This window comes from Artemia sp. Qi Xiang Cuo, chromosome 20 (assembly GCF_049724085.1).
Source record: "Artemia sp. Qi Xiang Cuo chromosome 20, ASM4972408v1, whole genome shotgun sequence".
NCBI classification, from domain to species: domain Eukaryota; kingdom Metazoa; phylum Arthropoda; class Branchiopoda; order Anostraca; family Artemiidae; genus Artemia; species Artemia sp. Qi Xiang Cuo.
In genome coordinates, this window is record NC_142813.1 from 21,885,816 (window position 1) to 21,905,550 (window position 19,735).

Here is a 19,735-nt window from a genome sequence, read left to right on the forward strand (position 1 = left end):
AATCCTTATTTCATTTATAATTCCTGTTGCACAGTCAACATTGTTTTGTTCTAATGAATTTATATAGGGAAACATTTTTTCATTGAGCATGCATCAAATTCTTGACACCTGAAGAGAGACTCCTCATATATGTCACTCTCCTCATTACACAACTTTTGCTCTGTTATTTTCACCCATGTAAACGGGAATTAGGGGGGGGGGCATGTTCCTCTGTTATTTTGTCACCCTCCCCTAAATTTTGAAAAATACCTTTTCTGGGGGAGGGGGGGTATTTTTTATTGAAAATTGTCTTTTAGCTATTTCCATTGCAAGAAAGACAAAAAAATGACAAATTTACTTCCCCCCAGACTTTGAAGAATACATTTGCCCCCCCCCTCTGAGTTGTCGTGAATTGATTCCACTGCTCGCCAACAAAAAAACTTTTATTTCCACCCGCATGAACCAGAAAATATATTCCTTTTGATTTTACAATACTGGGCCTTAATCGCCCAAAGATACGATAGATTTCTTTTGTCGTCAGAAATCAACCCGGAATCGATCAAAACAAAGCAAATGCTTATTAGTTGGAGTAAAGTTTAAACTAGATACCCCAGTTCTTCGCTTAATCGAACAGGTACCTCGTCACTCCGAATCGATCAAGGTTTGGGTAAATTTGATTACCCAAATGGATCTTGGGTAAATTTAATTCATGGTATGGCTATGCTAAACATCACCTTCAAACCCTTTTCCTACTGAATAAGAACCAAAATTAACATACTCCATAAGTCTTTAATATAAACGAAGTCGCGTTAAGTATAAGAACAATAACAAAATTTAGTCTTCCAATCCCACAACAGCAACTCAAAAAATTAATTTAAGCAATGGACAGTTATGGATTTGGCAGTGGTGGTAGTCTAGGTCTTGCTTTCGATTCGGTGTCAAGAAATTCCAGGAATGCTGCAGTCAGACTCTAAAATAGAAGAAACAAATTAATATTTTCTCAAGAATACTACTACTACTACTAACAATTCACTGCAGCAACAAACCGCCTGAGGCCAAAACAGCTATTCAAAGCCTCTCTCTTTAGATCCTCCCAAGAAGTTTCCATTTCCACTAAATCTTTCGTTGCGACATCCTTCCACCCCATTCGGGAACAGTAGTAAGCTGAAATCCTTCTGACATTTAAAGCTAAGATAATACTCCATCGTTCTGACGCTAAGATTACGAAAGACTAAGAATTACGAAATTTGACGCTAATCTAAATTTTGTTCGTTCTTAGGAATTAAAATTAGAAATATTAGCTTTAACGCAAGTTCCGACAATTCATGCAAAATTAGGTAAACCCGCCAAATATTTCATAATTACAAAACAATAAATCTTAAGATGTCTCATCTGCTACGCAAAAAAACTGAAGTTGATCTGACTGATTATGTTATTTCTGATTCAGATGACATTATTAATAGGTTTTGATTTTCAACTTTTGAAATATTTCGTAGGTTAGCCTTCATTTGGGATGATCTGGAGGTTTGAGTTTCCCCCAGAAAACTAAAAATAAACAAAAGTACAACATTTCTTGAAATTTGGGAAAACTATCACAGTTATTTTGAAAAATCATTTTCTCTCTCCAGACCTCTATACCACACCCTCCCCCCCATGGGCACCCGTAGAGGGGCACGGAGAGCCAGCCCCCCTGGCTGAATGACGCTGCCTTATAGTTTTTGTTTTTTTTTAGATAAAAGAAGATATAGTAATTACTGCATCAATATATTCTTTTATTCGTGGCTAAGAAACTGATAGTATGTCAATCTATCATGGGACAATAAAGCTGTAATATAATTTTAAAATACTAATTGCAATGAAAACAATTCCGGTTAAAATTATCAGCAAATACCTTTCCATCAGTGACGTCAATTAGGAGAAGGGACACTGAACCCCAAGATTGTTTGTTTTCTTCACTTTCCCCAGATTTTGAAAAAATACCCTTAATTTCCAACGATCTTCAACACCACTGGTTCCCACTAACTGCAAACCCTGTCTCTATAATTAAGAAAATCAGGCTCCCTGTGGCGTCAGCTCACGAAAATGTTAAGTAGCGTAAAATATATTTTTCAAAATCTAGGACGGGGCAAATTCGTCACTTTTTTCGGTTTTTCCAATGAGGCACCGAAAAATTAAATTTTCAAATGAAAATATTCCCAAGGTTTTTTTTCAAAATCTAGAAGAAAAGATAAAGGGCACAGGCCCTTCCCTGACCCCCCTTCCAATTGATCCAACTGTAGGGTTCATTTGCATAGAATTATGCATAGAATATTGTATAGAATATTGCATAGAATATTGTTAAGATAATGACGATTGGTTTGACATTGTTAAAATAATGACGATTGCCGAGAGTAAAATTAAAACATTCTTAAGTTTATTTGTTTGTTTTTCTTGTCCACCGCCTTTAAGAAATCAGTACAATTTCTTTTTTGTCTTTGCTTATATAAAGGCCATTGCGCCATTGCTGGCATACAGAGTGTCAGGTCGACGTTTCGCTCCCTAGGTCTTTTTGACAGGGACAAGTAGCAAGCCTAATGCCCAATCTTGCGGCAGTGGGGGACCGATTCTTGATCTCGTACTGCTAAGCTGAGCGTCAATCCACTGTACTACTACAGCTATAACAAACAATTATTCCGATTGAATTTTACAATTTCTATCGTCTTATTATTTATGTATGTATCTAACCAAGAAAACCTACATAAATTATTTGGATTTAAAGAGGTTAGGTAGGTATTTTTTAAATAGGATTTTTCCACTCCGAAAGATGATTTAATCCTTGGGTATGAAACAGTTGGCGTCATAATATTTTTAATCAGTGTTTTTGCTATCAATTTTTTCCTTCAAATTTTAACAGTCACTTTCTAATCAAAATTTATCTAGCTTTTTTCTGTTCTGCAGATATCCTATACTCTTTTTGAAATAATCCAAAATATCTAAAAGCTACCCTGGAGTAACCTCCATCTATCTTGAAGTAACAAGACATTCTGTCACAGCCACTTGGAGGAATAACCAGGAATTATTAGGAAGTTTTCGAGGGGTCACCCCCTTTCCACCAACCGGTGTATATTTCGGTGCGCCACGTGTGCCACAAAGTACTGCCATGCTTGGTATAGTACCTGAAACGCTTGGCACAATTCCACCAATCTTGGCACGCTTCTGTCCCACTTGGAACGTGCCACCTAGTGTAAGTGATTTCTAAAAGTCGGCACTCCCTCGGAAGTTCCAAAAGAAAATGACAAAAATAGTTTAAACTAGACCCACTCAGGCAAGAAAAAAACGATACCTTTGAATCACCGACCGGTAGCTGTTCAATCATTCCACATTTTCTCTTTTCTTCAGAATTGAAATTTAAGACGTTTGAGATGAGGCTTAGAACTCGCTGTTTATCGCTGCTTGGTGCGGAGACATAGCCACATATCAGATTGGCAACTAAATATCTGTAAGGAGAGAAAAAATGAGGAAGATAGGAGAAGCCATAATCATAGTTGCCACAAAATTAAAACAATTTTGGCAGACATTTTTATAAAGATTGATAAAAATAAAATTTATTTCTTTTTCCTTTTTGATTCTCAATACAATATAATTATAGGCGTTTTGTGAAATTTCGGTGTTAACCCTTGAAAGAGGACAAGTTCCTCCTACCCGCACAATGATTTGATATTTTTCAACTACGTACACGTTTTGATAATTTTTTAGCTCCATTCTTTTAAAATCGATAGCTAATTTTCTCTAGTGTTTGAATCGACATAACTTTTGATAGGGCAAAACATGTTTGAAATTTAGAATCCGCCGCCTCAACATGACGTAGGTACACCCAAAAAACCGCGTTATTGCCCCCCCCCCTCAAAGACCAATCAACATAAAAACCAAAACTAAGCAATTCACACTAAACATAATACCGTTCTTGCATAAATTAATGCCGTTCTTGCATAACATAAAACACATTCTTGCATAAATATTAATTTTATCAGTAACTCAAATGTTATGTTATACTTACAAAAGAAAAATTGAATTATGAATTACATCAAATTTGATTTGAAATGCAATAAATGCTACAAGTCAAATCAAAGCCCAATTCAGGGTAATTCCGTAATTATTCTATCTCGGAAATACCATATTTGATTTAAATAGCGACGTAGTGTGTCAGCATATATATACTGCGTGCAAGGAAATAATTTTATTTTACGAGCTATTATTCAACACGAACCCAAATTGAAACGTGAAATTCAAGTCAGCAATTTAAATTAGATCTTGCTTAGAATAAAAGTCAAGATGAAAATTTTTTTGAGGTTGTAAGAACAGAACCGAATTGGTCTAAGAGATAGTATGCAGTAATTCTCTTTTGGGGGTGGGAGCATATCTGTTGAAGCTACAGATAAAAGGAAGGTTATAGGGTCTATGCTATGAAAGTAGTAAATATAGAACTTATTACTGGCTTGATTGAAAACTTTACATTTACAAGAAAAATTTTATAGAAACCAGACATCTCACAAACCCCCTTCCCACCCAGCCCATCCCAGGAAAACGGAGAAAAAATACAAAAAGAAGATGTGCAGCTAGAAAAATGTTGGACCTCCAGAGATTAACTTATTGATTATTTGAAGGCAATTGAAATCAGAATTAAAAAGAAAACTATAATTTTCACCGACATAAATTGCAAGTCAAACCGCATCAAAGGAACATTCCAATTTTGTTGTGTTTTTCTTTTATTAGTTTATGTTCAAATTTACGTTTTTAGGAGACTTCTTACATTATTATTGGGTCATAATTGTAGTTTCCTGCGTTGCTATTCACTTCTAGCTTAATGAAGGAAGATATATTGGAGACAATTTGTATCGTTTTATTAATTTCGGAACAGACTGGTTATAATTGATAAACACATTTGTTTCAATAAAGTGACATTACTATTAGTGTTGTTCTTTTCATCCATACAATGCTCAGTTTGTTTGTCTATGTTTATTTTCTTTAGTTATGCAACAGAGAATAATTTCTCTATTATCTGTTCTTTATTTTTAATAGTTTCTTGACTATTTTTTTTGCAAGGCCGAAAATTACGGTGTTTAAGCTGAACGTAAATAAAGATGGTGCAAGAGCATGAGCAGCCAGGGAAGAAGAAGAAGATATGCATATATATATATATATATATATATATATATATATATATATATATATATATATATATATATATATATATATATATATATACAAAATAAACACGCAATTAAAACTTGTTAAACATTGCTTAAGTAGGTAATATTACTTCACTTCATTAATATTTAAAAGCCAGCCCCCCTGGCTGAATGACGCTGCCTTATAGTTTTTTGTTTTTTTTAGATAAAAGAAGATATAGTAATTACTGCATCAATATATTCTTTTATTCGTGGCTAAGAAACTGATAGTATGTAAATCCAAACAAACATTTTTGACATTTCTTGATCGAAATTTTTTTTTTTTACTTAAAATAGATGGGACAATAAAGCTGTAATATAATTTTAAAATACTAATTGCAATGAAAACAATTCCGGTTAAAATTATCAGCAAATACCTTTCCATCAGTGACGTCAATTAGGAGAAGGGACACTGAACCCCAAGATTGTTTGTTTTCTTCACTTTCCCCAGATTTTGAAAAAATACCCTTAATTTCCAACGATCTTCAACACCACTGGTTCCCACTAACTGCAAACCCTGTCTCTATAATTAAGAAAATCAGGCTCCCTGTGGCGTCAGCTCACGAAAATGTTAAGTAGCGTAAAATATATTTTTCAAAATCTAGGACGGGGCAAATTCGTCACTTTTTTCGGTTTTTCCAATGAGGCACCGAAAAATTAAATTTTCAAATGAAAATATTCCCAAGGTTTTTTTTTCAAAATCTAGAAGAAAAGATAAAGGGCACAGGCCCTTCCCTGACCCCCCTTCCAATTGACCCAACTGTAGGGTTCATTTGCATAGAATTATGCATAGAATATTGTATAGAATATTGCATAGAATATTGTTAAGATAATGACGATTGGTTTGACATTGTTAAAATAATGAAGGAAATAATTTTATTTTACGAGCTATTATTCAACACGAACCCAAATTGAAACGTGAAATTCAAGTCTGCAATTTAAATTAGATCTTGCTTAGAATAAAAGTCAAGATGAAAATTTTTTTGAGATTGTAAGAACAGAACCGAATTGGTCTAAGAGATAGTATGCAGTAATTCTCTTTTGGGGGTGGGAGCATATCTGTTGAAGCTACAGATAAAAGGAAGGTTATAGGGTCTATGCTATGAAAGTAGTAAATATAGAACTTATTACTGGCTTGATTGAAAACTTTACATTTACAAGAAAAATTTTATAGAAACCAGACATCTCACAAACCCCCTTCCCACCCAGCCCTTCCCTGGAAAACGGAGAAAAAATACAAAAAGAAGATGTGCAGCTAGAAAAATGTTGGACCTCCAGAGATTAACTTATTGATTATTTGAAGGCAATTGAAATCAGAATTAAAAAGAAAACTATAATTTTCACCGACATAAATTGCAAGTCAAACCGCATCAAAGGAACATTCCAATTTTGTTGTGTTTTTCTTTTATTAGTTTATGTTCAAATTTACGTTTTTAGGAGACTTCTTACATTATTATTGGGTCATAATTGTAGTTTCCTGCGTTGCTATTCACTTCTAGCTTAATGAAGGAAGATATATTGGAGACAATTTGTATCGTTTTATTAATTTCGGAACAGACTGGTTATAATTGATAAACACATTTGTTTCAATAAAGTGACATTACTATTAGTGTTGTTCTTTTCATCCATACAATGCTCAGTTTGTTTGTCTATGTTTATTTTCTTTAGTTATGCAACAGAGAATAATTTCTCTATTATCTGTTCTTTATTTTTAATAGTTTCTTGACTATTTTTTTTGCAAGGCCGAAAATTACGGTGTTTAAGCTGAACGTAAATAAAGATGGTGCAAGAGCATGAGCAGCCAGGGAAGAAGAAGATATGCATATATATATATATATGCATATATATATATATATATATATATATATATATATATATATATATATATATATATATATATACAAAATAAACACGCAATTAAAACTTGTTAAACATTGCTTAAGTAGGTAATATTACTTCACTTCATTAATATTTAAAAGAACTTAGCAATGTACTTTTAATATAATGTAAGCACCTCAGCATAGAAGTATGAAAATTTTTCGGTAAATTTAAAATACGACGACAAAACGAAGTAGATTTGCTTCGACATTGTTAGGTTAGGAAATCCCATGTTTTGCGGTACTCCAACCTCTAACAACCGCTGAAATATCCCACTCTATGTATGAATTATCACAACATTCAGTAAGACCCTGAAAAATGGTGACTCAATAGCGTTAAGTTTTCGATTCTTTAGCAATGAATTTAAAAGATTGATTTTACCCACTTTGATACTCTTTGTCTTGCAATCATTGCTTGATAGCTTATTAAAAAAAAAACTCATTGGAATTGACACATGCGACTTTCGCACGTAACGACCACGAGGCAAAGTCCTAAATCCACTTTCTTACAAGTAAATCAAACTGATCCTTTCAGAAACCAATTTGACCAAGCCCAGAAAAAAACTAATAGTAGAAACAAAAAAAAAGATTCGTTGTTGGTTTTAATTTTAATGCAACAAAAATGCGGCGGACAAAATTTCCAAAATTGTTGGTATCCCAGTATGGAATAGAAAATAGAAATTTCCTTAGAGCAGTATTTACATGCAAGTCCAGCTCGAAGTCCATGCCTAAACAGAGATGTCTGGCCAGGCATAGTAGTTTCTCGATTGGCAGGTAAAGAAATGTCCTTGAAATAAATGCCTGGCCAGACACCTATCGATACATGGAGATCTAGCTAGAAATCCATGTGAACGCTGTTTAAGTAAATTCTAGAATGAATTTGATAACCCGTTAAAAACTTATTTAATTTCCGATGAAACTGATGTTTTTTGTCTTTTTTTGGTTTATTTTTTAGAGTATATCGTTGTGATTACGTTAAGCTAATAGCAGGGGCGTCGTTTGGAGGTGGCAAGGAGGAAGGGGGGGGGGGGGTTGCCCCCCCCCAATAATGTCGAGAAAAAATATTATACAGAAGAAATATTTGTAGAGAAAAATATTATCCCATCCCCTTTGACTATCCAGATATGGACCCTTCTTGCTCCCCCTCCCCAATAAGAATGCTGGAGATTCGCTCCTGGCTAATTGTAAATAAAGAACTTTGAGATAAAACCTAAAAAGGATGTAGAAAGAGAACAGTCGGATTGGCTTCAAAAAGCCTCAATAAACAACAATAATGTTTAAAAAATTTGGCATGGTTCTACGAAATTGCTCCTTCAAATATTTATAAAAAAAAAATGGGCTAACCTGTCAACAAAATTCGCTGCGGATTCTTTTAACTTGCTTAATTCTGCTTTCAACTCATTTTTTTGCTTTTCGTTTCTGTCAACTGAAAAGAAAAAGAAATAGAGACCTTAAACTGTAAAAATTAGGACATTGAAGCGCGTACATTAGTTTATTTTACTAAAGAACTGAATAACGTATTGCACACATAAAGGTATAAAAGAAGTAACCCTACGACGTTCAATATATTTGAATGGTCCGTCAATTGATTTGGAACCAGTTTTTTGTTTCTTTTTTTTTGTACTTTTTATACTTTTCGTTTTTTTCTTTTCTTTATTTTTTCTTATTTTACTGTCTAATGCTATAAAATAAAAGAATTTAATATCCATCGATACTTAATTACTAATCAGTAAGGTTACTAATCAAATTTAGGCCACATTACAAGAGTTTTCACTAAAGCATTGTATATTTGTTCCGTTGTTTATAATATAGACAGAAAAGTTAACACATAATAGGATGTTCTAAGTAGATTTAACTCTCGAAAGAAACTCACAATCGACCCATATTTGGGAAAAACATCGCATCACTAGGAACTCATGTAACCTAGAAACATCTTAAAACCAGACGAGACAGAACCCTGGTCAAATGTGAAATCGTGAAATTCAAAGAAGAGAAAACTCATGGTAATACGAAAGCAGTGAACCTTAGTAAAAAATAAAATAGACATTGTCTCTAAGGTAAAGCAACATTGGTTGAGTTTTTATTTCACAAACCAAGGCTTACTGTACTATTATATCTGAAAGAGTAAGTCTGAAAAAAATAGATCAACAACTTCTAGCTTTACCCGGCCAAATAATAAACTTAGAGGTGAAAAGTATATCAAATTTTTTTTTACCACGCTTTTGTCTTTTTTGTACATTGCTCCCTGATAAGAGAATCAAAATTAAAACAAAACTAGTTATTTTTTCAACTGAAAGTGAGGAGCAAATTAAAACTTAAAACAAACAGAAATTATAACGTATATGAGGGATGCTGCTCCCTACTCAACACATCGCTCTTCCCGCTAAAGTCTTTTTTAGCACTTTTAAAAAAGCTTCTTATGGTTCTAATTAAACTGCTCTTCTGTATCAGGAGTCGTTCTTAAAGAATAGGGAGAAAATTCAAACTTTAGCGTAAAGAGCGAAGTGTTGAGGAGGGGACAACACCTCTCATATAAGTAATGATTTTGTTCAGTTTAAATTTTAATGTTGCTTTTAACTTTCAGTAGAAAAAAACTAAATTTTTAAATTTAATTTCTGACCGTTTTTTAAATAATACCGGGAAATCCGGCTTTCCCACCATGGAAAACTCCCTTCTCCCCACAAAAAACTCCTCCATGTAAATATCCTCCAACATAGCCCCACCTAGAAAAATCTCCTCCCCCTTAAAATGCCTGTATATTTCCCAGTAACCAATATTATATTGGTCTTAAACGCTTTCTCAGAAAAATTTTACAGCTTTTTAATTTTAAATAAAGAACAGTAATACAAAATAACTTCGGAGTTTTACTACTGATGACGGTCACCGTATATGTGACCGAAATATCAGGTATTTTTTGTGAAATTTATAATACACTGTCTATTAAAGAGGATTTTACCCTATTTTGAACTTTTATTTTATAGTAATACAAAAAAAAATGTCAAGGGTAAATGGAATAAACAATACAAATTTAGACAGTATTTAAAGTAATCGACGGCTTATTAGTTCGGATTCTATCTTGAACCAAGACTGATTAAATGGAAGAAGAAGAACAACAACAACATACTACCCAGTAATGAGATAAATAATCTCTGTCTAGTTGAAAGTATCGTTACAATTATCTTATCATGAGGTTAAACTTAATACTTCTTCCTAATATTGGTTGAAATTAAAGTTAGAAACAGTGCCATAATAACAACAATTTAAGCAGCGTTATAGAAATAATTATTGTAGCAATGGTAGTGTCGAAAAAGAAATAGTACTAATAGAAAAGTTAGCTGCACCAGATCGCAACAGAAATAGCAGATATTTTCCCCATTGACATTGGCTCCCCAGAATAATGTCACAAATGTGAACCCATACCACGCTTTAGAAAAAAAAATCCAGAGTAATTTTTAAGAATTACCCTTATTGTCTCCAGTGCATACGTGTGATAATTAGCATAGGCTCACAATTCTTTCTCCTGATGGGCGGGGGGCGGATTATAAAAAAAAAATCAGAGAGATGGGTCATTACACTTTAAAAAGTATATTTTCATACCCAAAGAGCTGAAATTTTGCACATTTTAGCGTGTTTCTCAAAAGAAAGCAAATCTTGTAAGGGCAGGGACTTCAAACTCTCCTGAGGGAAGAATTTACCCGTAACCTCGTCCCTCTGTGTGGCTGTACTCGGGGATGCAATTGTATAACATCCATAAAGTAAGAAGCACAAATCTGCTTTTGCAACGAATCATGCGAAACAGCGATCCTTTAAATTTGCCCAAGAAAATAAGAAAAGAGGGTACCTTAGAGTTGTAGGATATCATGCACTTAGAAGGAGGGTTGCTCACGCCCTGGGAGTCTTACAGCAAGTCCGGTACATCGCTAATAAACCAGTACCTGATGTAATACTCACTGGGAGAGAACAGCATGCGCATACTGCTGAAGACTGGTTCACACCATCATACATCATCAACTGAAAACTGTTTGCAGGCCGTAATGTCTACATTGCAATAATTACAAGCGGACTACATAGATTAGGTAACCAAGGCAAAGCGTTCTAGTAAAGCTCACCGATATTTACACATGTTATCAGAGAAATTCCGCTGATAAGAGTTAAAATTTTTTATTGGCGATGATCACACCATATTTTCAGCCAATCTCGTTAAATCGCCAGAGATAAATACTACAGCTCTGGCTGACCTAATGAGATTAACCTCCAAGTGGGTAAGTTTTGTGCAAGGGATTACATAACAGATATGAAGACTCGCAAAGGGAACAATAAAAAATCAAAAGGAATTGAACCCGTAATCATAGGCACATTGTGTCCGAAGCTCAAATTGGTAGCCACATACAAATATGGTGCCTTAGCAAGTAATTATTTGGCCAGACAATTTAAACAAATATTTTCCTTAGAAGGTCTTGTAACTTCACATTTCCACATAAAATACAAACGAGTTCAATACACAAGTTTTCATGCGATAAATAATATTACACTTTGATACAGCGTCAGATAACTGAATTTTTATAGAGATGTGAGTTAAGAAATGTTTTAATTTTCAAACGTCAATACTTCAAAAGTAATTCCCTGAAGTCAAAAGATATACTTGAGAAAGATGATTTTGCGGGACAATTGATGCAACTACCTAAGGTTACTTCCAGGGTGTCTTGAGCCTATTTTGTAAAGTACTGGCCTAAACTAACTGACCAAGTTTAGGGTCCTTTATATCAAATTATACCAACTGTCAACCTGAAGGTTCACAGTTAGGTAATCAGGGTGGTTGAGTAGCAATAACGTCATTGCTCTTATTGAATGTTCCAACATGGGTTAATCAAACTTGTATGCAGCGAATCTGTACGCACGAGAATTCACATACTAGTAATACTGGAAGATTAACTTAAATTAGCCCCCTTCCTCCCATTTCCTCATCATCACCAGCAATCGCAAAAAATTATTAAAACTTCTTATTTTATTGAGAATTTAAATAAATAAGAAAGTTTAACTTCATTAGGAGGAAATCAATTTCTGAAGATTCACAATTAAAATTTATCTTACTTGGGTTAACTAATAATAATAATAATTAAGCAGGAAATGATGACGGTGATAGAAGAAAGAAGATAACAGAAATTAGTTCACATGGTGGCACTTAGCTGTAAAATGATAAGTACTTTGAATAGCTTAAAAACTTGTGTATTGCCCTAATTGTACTATATACAAAACGGTTTAAACTGAAGATACAATACCTGAAAGTTAACGATTCACTTAAAAGAAATAAAAGCGAAAAAAGGACTTTTAGAGAGTGATATAAAGCAAATTGCAACTAATAACTGAAACGGTGCACAAAACTTGTGTGATTTAAGCTGAATCTCTCAATGTACTAACACCAAGCCAAAGCAACGAGAACGTGACGCTGAATAAGAAACACTTAAAAATCCGAGTTATATTTTTAAGACACGCAACAATAGAATCCAACTGAGCCGAAATGCTGCAGCGACTTTTTATGAAATTTCTTTCTAAACTATATTTTGAAATTTAAAAACAATGTCAATAGTTTGATATCAATTTGTTTTCTGAGCGGCCCATTTATGAAACAAGGGTTATATTTTAACGACTTAAAATAAAGCCCTGCAACCAAGACAAAAAGGGATAGCCTTTTATTTTTTTAAACTCTTCTTAATAGTAGCTTGAGGATTCCTGCGTTTTTGGTATTATGAGGGTTTAAATTAGGGAACCGATATAGATCCATAAGATTGGTTGATAATTGATGTTTCATATCTGGCTGCGAAAAAGGTTGGGACGTATAATTTTTTATAACGTTATTTTTATTGTCTTCATTTAATGTTTTTTATTCTAGTCTTTTTTTTGTTGTTTGTAAGCGTTAAAATCCCTTTGTTTAGAAATGGTATGTAATCTTAAAAAATTCGACTTCCGGTGTTTAATGTATTTCTTCGTCTGTTCTGCAGAAAAAACCTTATTACTATTATTATTATAAACCTTATTACTATTATTATTATTATTCAAAAATGTCTGAGATAGCTACGACAGGACATGTTTCCTCTGTAGGATTGAAATGGGTTATCAAAAACAATATGAAAAATAGATTTCAGCATTCTAATCAATAAGCAATATTACTTCATACACGGATTACTTGTGTTATACGATACTTCTACCATGCGCTTGCAACAGAATATTAGAATAGTCTGAAAAGGAGTTTCATCATTTTAATTAACAAACGGCAGCACGGAGAATTCATAAGGGAAATTGAGACAAACATTCGTGGGGAATAGAGACTTTTCTTCATTCTGAAAAGCCTTTGACTATGTAAGAGGTTTTGGGAAGAGATATTTACTTGGCTATTATTAAAGAATAATAACAAAAAGAAAAAAAAATATGAAAATGGCAATTCTCTTAAGCGCAACTGGTTCTGGATCCACAATTATATTCCATAAATTTAGTTATCAAAAGATCTCCTTTATGCACATTGTCCCTATGCCTTTCAATATTATCAGTGAAATCAACTCTATTCTTAAATTTGTTGAATCTGATAAAAACATTCCTGAATTTAAGTTTGCTACCCTTGCAGATAACAAAAATTCTTCCTCTAAGGTTACAATTGTTCTTCAGTGACAATCCATATTGTTAGGAAAGAATAGAAGATTGTTGCTGGAACATAAAAAATCATGTGTTTCGCTACCGTCAATCATAAAACCAAAGTTTTATTCTGGAAAAAAACTGGCTAAAGGACAATCGGATAGTTAGAATACTATCTTGATTGTCAGTGTAGCTGACTTCTACTTTTTCCTGTCCCCTACAAAGCCGAATTTTGGTACCCAGATGGAATGTACCAAATTCGCCCAAAAAGACCCCGCAAAATAAAATGAAAGTCGAATTCTTATTATCTACCGATAACATGCATTCAACGTCACAAAAAACTCAAATCGTCACGATGAACACACATGAACTCTCACACTGCACATTGCCGTCAATTTACATAATCCAGTGGAACACAAGTTTTTTTTTTTTTAATTTTTTTTTTATTTATTTTTTATTTATTATTTTTTTTTTTTTGTCACACTTATACTACAGAAGCAGGAAACTGAAAAGGTAAAAAATTGATTTGAAAAGCTTGCATAATCACTAGTTTGTTCCCAACTATTGGTGAAAAGGTGATGTTGGGTAACGAGAAGATCATTCAAGCGGACAGCTTCACATACTTAGGTAGTATTATTAAGATGGTGAATGCAATGAAGATGTTACGAATCAAGACCAGAATATTGGAGGCTATAATGATGACAGTGATCAAGCATGGCTCTGAAGCGTGGGTGCTCCAAAAAACGGAGGAAGATGTGTTAGATGTTTTCCAGAGAAATTACATACAGATTGTTCAGGGTACCCGACATACTGACCGTATCTCAAACAGTAAGCTTTGCGAAAAATGTGGGTCAATCCTGCCTTCTAGGGCTATAATGGGAGACAGGTTCAGCTGGCTAGAGCACGTTCTACGGATGAAGGATGACCGATTCCCAAAGATTGTCCTTATCGTCTATCCGTCTAGGGCCAAAGGAAAAGTAGGTCATCCGCGAATGGTGTCGGAGGATGTCGCGAAAAAAGATTTAACAAGAATGTAAACTTCCTGAGAGGGTGCAAAGAGGGACCCTTTATGAATAAAGGAGGAGCGTGTGTAGCTGTGTTCGCCTCAGGCGGCTTGGTGCTTCAGTGAGTTAGTGGTATTGCCTACTAGCACTATGTCTTTGTATATTTTACCAGTTCATATTACAGGCAGGGAAACCTTTGTTCCTTCTTAAACCATTTTAAGTTTCAAAAAATGTGGCCTTAAATTTTCACTGCAGTTAATCAGTCACAAATTTTACGTTTGAAAGTTGAACATTGTTCATCTTGAGAAATCACAAATAGGATACATAATTAGCACTACAGTCGCGCGTATTTTGATTTTAATGACCCGTGCATTCTTCTGTTATCGGAGATGAGATCAATAAAGTCGGTGATGCAAATATATATCCCATGGCTTTCTACCGTTAGGGCCCCGACAACCCGGAATACCATATTTGAGCAAAATCGCTGTCACAAAAAGGCATTTAGCGTAGTATAATTTATGAGTTAATCCAGTTTATCATATAATCTCTAGGTTCTTCATATAAGTACTATCAAATGACTGTCTTTTAAATTTTGAATACTTGAAGGGTTTTGACAGAATGGTTTGTTTTGAAAAGGCTCCTGACAGGTAATAAAGGACAACAACTGAGGAGCTGCGAATTCGGAAAATCCAAAAAATACGGAAATAACACAGAAATTACAGGAAATTGTGGAAAAAATGTAAAAGCTCGTTTTGACTTTGTGGGTTAGATGCAGGAAAGTAATCAGGATTTTGTTTCAAAGCGGGAGGACGGACTCAACTTCAAACTTAGAAAAGAGCCAGGAAATGTCTGAATATAAGTAATTGTAGAAAAAATCATAGAAATTTTGAGATTTCAGTGACAAGCTTCTCCTTCACCCAAAGTGTGTGCATGGTGAAAACATTTAGAAAGAAGATGAACCAAGTAAAACAAAAAGGAGTTCCAAAAGCTACACAAAAAACTTTAAACAAATTAATATTGATTATAATTTTTTTAGATTATTAAACATTGATTTGCAGCCATCTTGTGGCTATTTCTACGAACACAGCGGAAGATATGTTGAAACAGCATACTTAGAGCGGAAAAGAATATCGTTTACTTATATATTAAATTTCCCATTTACTAAAACTCAGCCGAAGACAGATAGGAGGGATTTTCTAAATCTGAATTTTTTTTTAAAAATAGGGCCTAAAAGGACATCACAATTTAGGCATTATACACCTTTACTAAAGAAATACGCCAAGCCCCCTTTCGGCAATGTACAAATAGACACTAGAACTCAGGCATGTACGCAAAACTTAAGTTCAGGGGGGATAGGGGGGAAGAGAACATTAAAATGTTGATAATTTCGGAGTACGACGACCCCCCCCCGTCACCATCAGAGTACGCGTCTGGTGTGCTTACATAAAATAATGAATATTCCTTTCAAACTTCGCAGAAATTCAACAATATTATCCAGTCGACACCTTGCGCAACACTGATCGTATGCTAATGTACAAAAAGCAACATAAAAGCAAAGAAGCATAACTAAAAATAAATGACAAACCTCAAGCCAGGCTTAGACTGAGAATATAGCTGACACTATGCCCAAAATGCAACTGATATCAACAGGTATGCTGGGACTACCTTTAACGTGCCCAGAATTACCTGCTGATATTTATCGCACAAGGACCAGAAATTAAATCAGGCTGACTTGATAAAAAGGCAGATAAAGGAGTTGGGACAACAATATTGTGACATGATCACATTCATGTATAAAAATTAATAAGCCAATCTTAATCCAAGTAAGGTTCTGTCGTGTCTAAACAATTAATTAATAGCTACTTATGAAATAACAGCAAAACAAGGCGTAATGGGATACATCAATACTGCCAAATAGGATTAATAAGAGAAAAAACTTTTCCAATAAAATTTTTTCAATCAACATTCTTTTCCAATAAGCAGTGGCGTCAACAAGATACCTTTCTGGGAGACTGAAAATACACATCGAGTGCAAAATCTTATAATATTCGAAAAATATGGCATTTTTCTAGTATAAACAAAAACAGTTTTTTTTTTAAACTTTACACTCCCCATATAGATTTTTGTAGACTCATCCTTTCCTCTAAAGATTCCTTAAATAAAGCCACCCAATTCACCAAAAAATAAAATAAAAAGAATATCTTCTTAGGAATTCCCCGATATATGATATTCTTTTAATAGATCTGAACCCCAAAAGCGGTAGTTTTGAGAAGTTCATAATTTGGTTGAGTGGTGTATTAAATGCGTATAGATGATTTTTATCATTGGTCTTTGGTTTTCTCCAACCACAAAACAGGTGCAACCCGATTTTGTACTGAGCTGCAACATTTTTATAGTAGTCCACTTGCTATACAAAGATATGACGCTTTTTGTTTGAGCTACGGAAATACTACCTTGTTCCAAAAACTATCGCATGCGATTAAAGTTTGAATCTTTTCAGCTTTCGCCACAGCCAGCTTCTGAAAGACAAAATTCTTGTTTCTTATAAAATCACGCGTTTTTTAAACTAAGCTGTGAAAATACCGCCATCTTTTTGCAACATTTTATCACACACGCTTTGAAATTTTTGCGCGCGATGCATAATCCCGTTTAATTTTCATCGAAGTCACCTTCCAAAACGTAGACTTCTTCTACTTCGTCAAATCAGAAATCAAAAGAAAAACTACATAAATCTTCTTTGAGTTTAGAGAGGACCATGCAGAATCTGACCCCCGACACCAGTCAAAAATCACAATCAGGCGAAGAATGGCCCTTTAACAATAAACATTATCATTACAGCTGCACCATCCATGAAATATGGTGAAAGTTTTATACCCAAAAGACGGAAGAACACTAATAACAAACAGAAATCCGCATTCTTACACTAGTAAAGAAGAAAATTTAACAATTTATGCAAATTTTACGGAGTCTTTGTGCTTCGGGAGGGGGGGCATAACCCCAGGATAGCAGAAGAATATTAAGTCGCATGTCATTTAATTATATTAGAAGAAACGTAAAACTAATTATTAATTTGATTGAGTGCAAAGTACCAAAAATTCAATTCACATGCTGTCTTAGCTAGATAACACTATCTAGGCATAATCACAATCTATCAGTCATAATTTGCTTTCTCTTTTATAAGCAGCTCTGATTGGTCAAAAGAGATGATAGCTAGAAATTAATGTCTAGCAAAGGACACGTCTCAACTGGCCTTTACAAAATAGCACTGTAATTTACTAATGTGAGATAATATTGCCGTTGAAAAAAAAGGAGAAATACTATTACTTTTTTCATATCAGGTAAATTTTACAAAAGTTCAAAAAGTTGTTTAAGAAGTTAGCAAGAAATATTTAGATTAGTTATACTCTGATCAATACGCCATTTCTTGATAAGCAATCTTATGATTTTCAAATACAGCTACATAGTAAATAAGACTACATCCCAAAAAGTAAATTGCCGCTTATTTTACTATGGACAGTTATATTATATTTTCTTTCAAAAGAAAATCCTCTCAAAAACCTTTTTGAAAAGAACATTTCAAAAATTAACACAGTTCGTCCCTAGAAAATGAACATACTTGCGAAAAATTACAAGAAGGCTAATATTTGCAAATACAAAAGCCAGAACAACACTAACAGCAAACACGCCAAAACTTAAAGCATAAATATTGGCTGAAGATTAGGAAAGGTAAATATAGAGGTGTAATTGCTTACTCTTGGTCTGATACGTTGCCTGACAAAGGTACAGATGCAGGAGTTTATTCCGGAATCGGAAGAGAGGGGGGGGGGCAAATTCGTCTAGCCAGCAATAAACCTATCAAATAGATGAATAGTATAGAGAACAAAAACAGTAATACGATTTGGGCAAGGTCCAACCGTTGACGCTATTTGAAAATGCTGACAGTCGTTTTCTTAAACCTGAGAGACTTTTAAGATACCCAGAAAATTGGCAGGGTCATACCCACATTTTTTTTCGTGGTGAAAAGGGATGGGGACTTTTGCAAATGAAGGCATAAAAGTTAAAGCAGGAAATGAGTATATTTCACACTCACGTTGTAACTGAAGAGTCGAAACAGTCGCCCTGTGCTTTGAAAGCTGCTCATCCAAATCGCCTCTTTGATTCAATTGGCAATCGAGTTCATGGATTTGGGTCTTAAAAAAGAAGACGGTTTTTAAAACGGTATAAGATGATCACCATGGGCACACATAGCCATAATTTTATACGAAGATTGGTTTTCCTGTGAGAGAGGAGGGGCTTAAAAAATGAACTTTAGACCCAATTCTCTCACTTAAAAAATGAATTCCTATTTTTAAGTAGCTACGTTGCCCCCCCCCCCGCTATATTATTACAGAACTAATAGAATACGATAATACAGGCAAGGATCCTTGGACCGACTCCGGTCTAATAATAAATACACTCAAAAAAGGAAGGAGGTCACAAGGCGGGCAGTGATAGTGGATCCAAGATTTTTATGACCCGTCTCCTTTTTCGCTCGACACTTTCGTGTATGAATAAGCGAAAAACAGAGGAAGGTATACTACCCCCCCCCTGACAGGGGGGAATGGGCGATTAAATAGAAGCCAAGATCTGACACCGCATCAAGGGAATGAGGACTCCCTCCCCTTTGGATGAATTCTTTAGTGAGTCTGTGCTACCTCTAAAACCGAGTGCAAAAGCACATAATAAAAGAACAGTTAAATATAGAACGTCTCACATATATACTACCGTGCTCGACGAAAAAAAAGTTAATCAATAAAACCCTATTTCACGCAACCACCATCTTAGAGTAATCATTAATCGTGCTTAATTAAAATAAATTTTCATTTACAGCAATCTTAAATTATTTTTAATTGCGGTATAGAGTTTCTACTAAGGAATAAGGTCAATTGGCTCTTGACCAGAGTATCATATAGCTAAACAGTTAATGTCAAGAAACTTTTTCTTTTCAAGCTTGCAATCAAAATTTTACCGTTATTATATATTTTTATTCCATTTTATAGTA

General features: G+C 34.3%; 1 protein-coding gene across 2 annotated transcripts in view; it reads right to left on the minus strand.

The window, feature by feature from the left end:
* Nucleotides 1-748: 748 nt before the first annotated feature.
* LOC148940003 (uncharacterized) overlaps nt 749-19,735 on the minus strand; it is a 139,826-nt gene continuing 120,839 nt past the window's right edge. For both annotated transcript variants that reach the window (XM_089106266.1, XM_089106265.1), the window contains exons 7-10: nt 18,785-18,884; nt 8,408-8,489; nt 3,302-3,455; nt 749-949 (exon numbers count right to left, since the gene is read on the minus strand). In XM_089106266.1, coding sequence (XP_088962392.1) covers nt 869-949; nt 3,302-3,455; nt 8,408-8,489; nt 18,785-18,884 — 417 coding nt within the window. In that variant the 3' untranslated portion in view covers nt 749-868. The remainder of the gene's footprint in view (nt 950-3,301; nt 3,456-8,407; nt 8,490-18,784; nt 18,885-19,735) is intronic.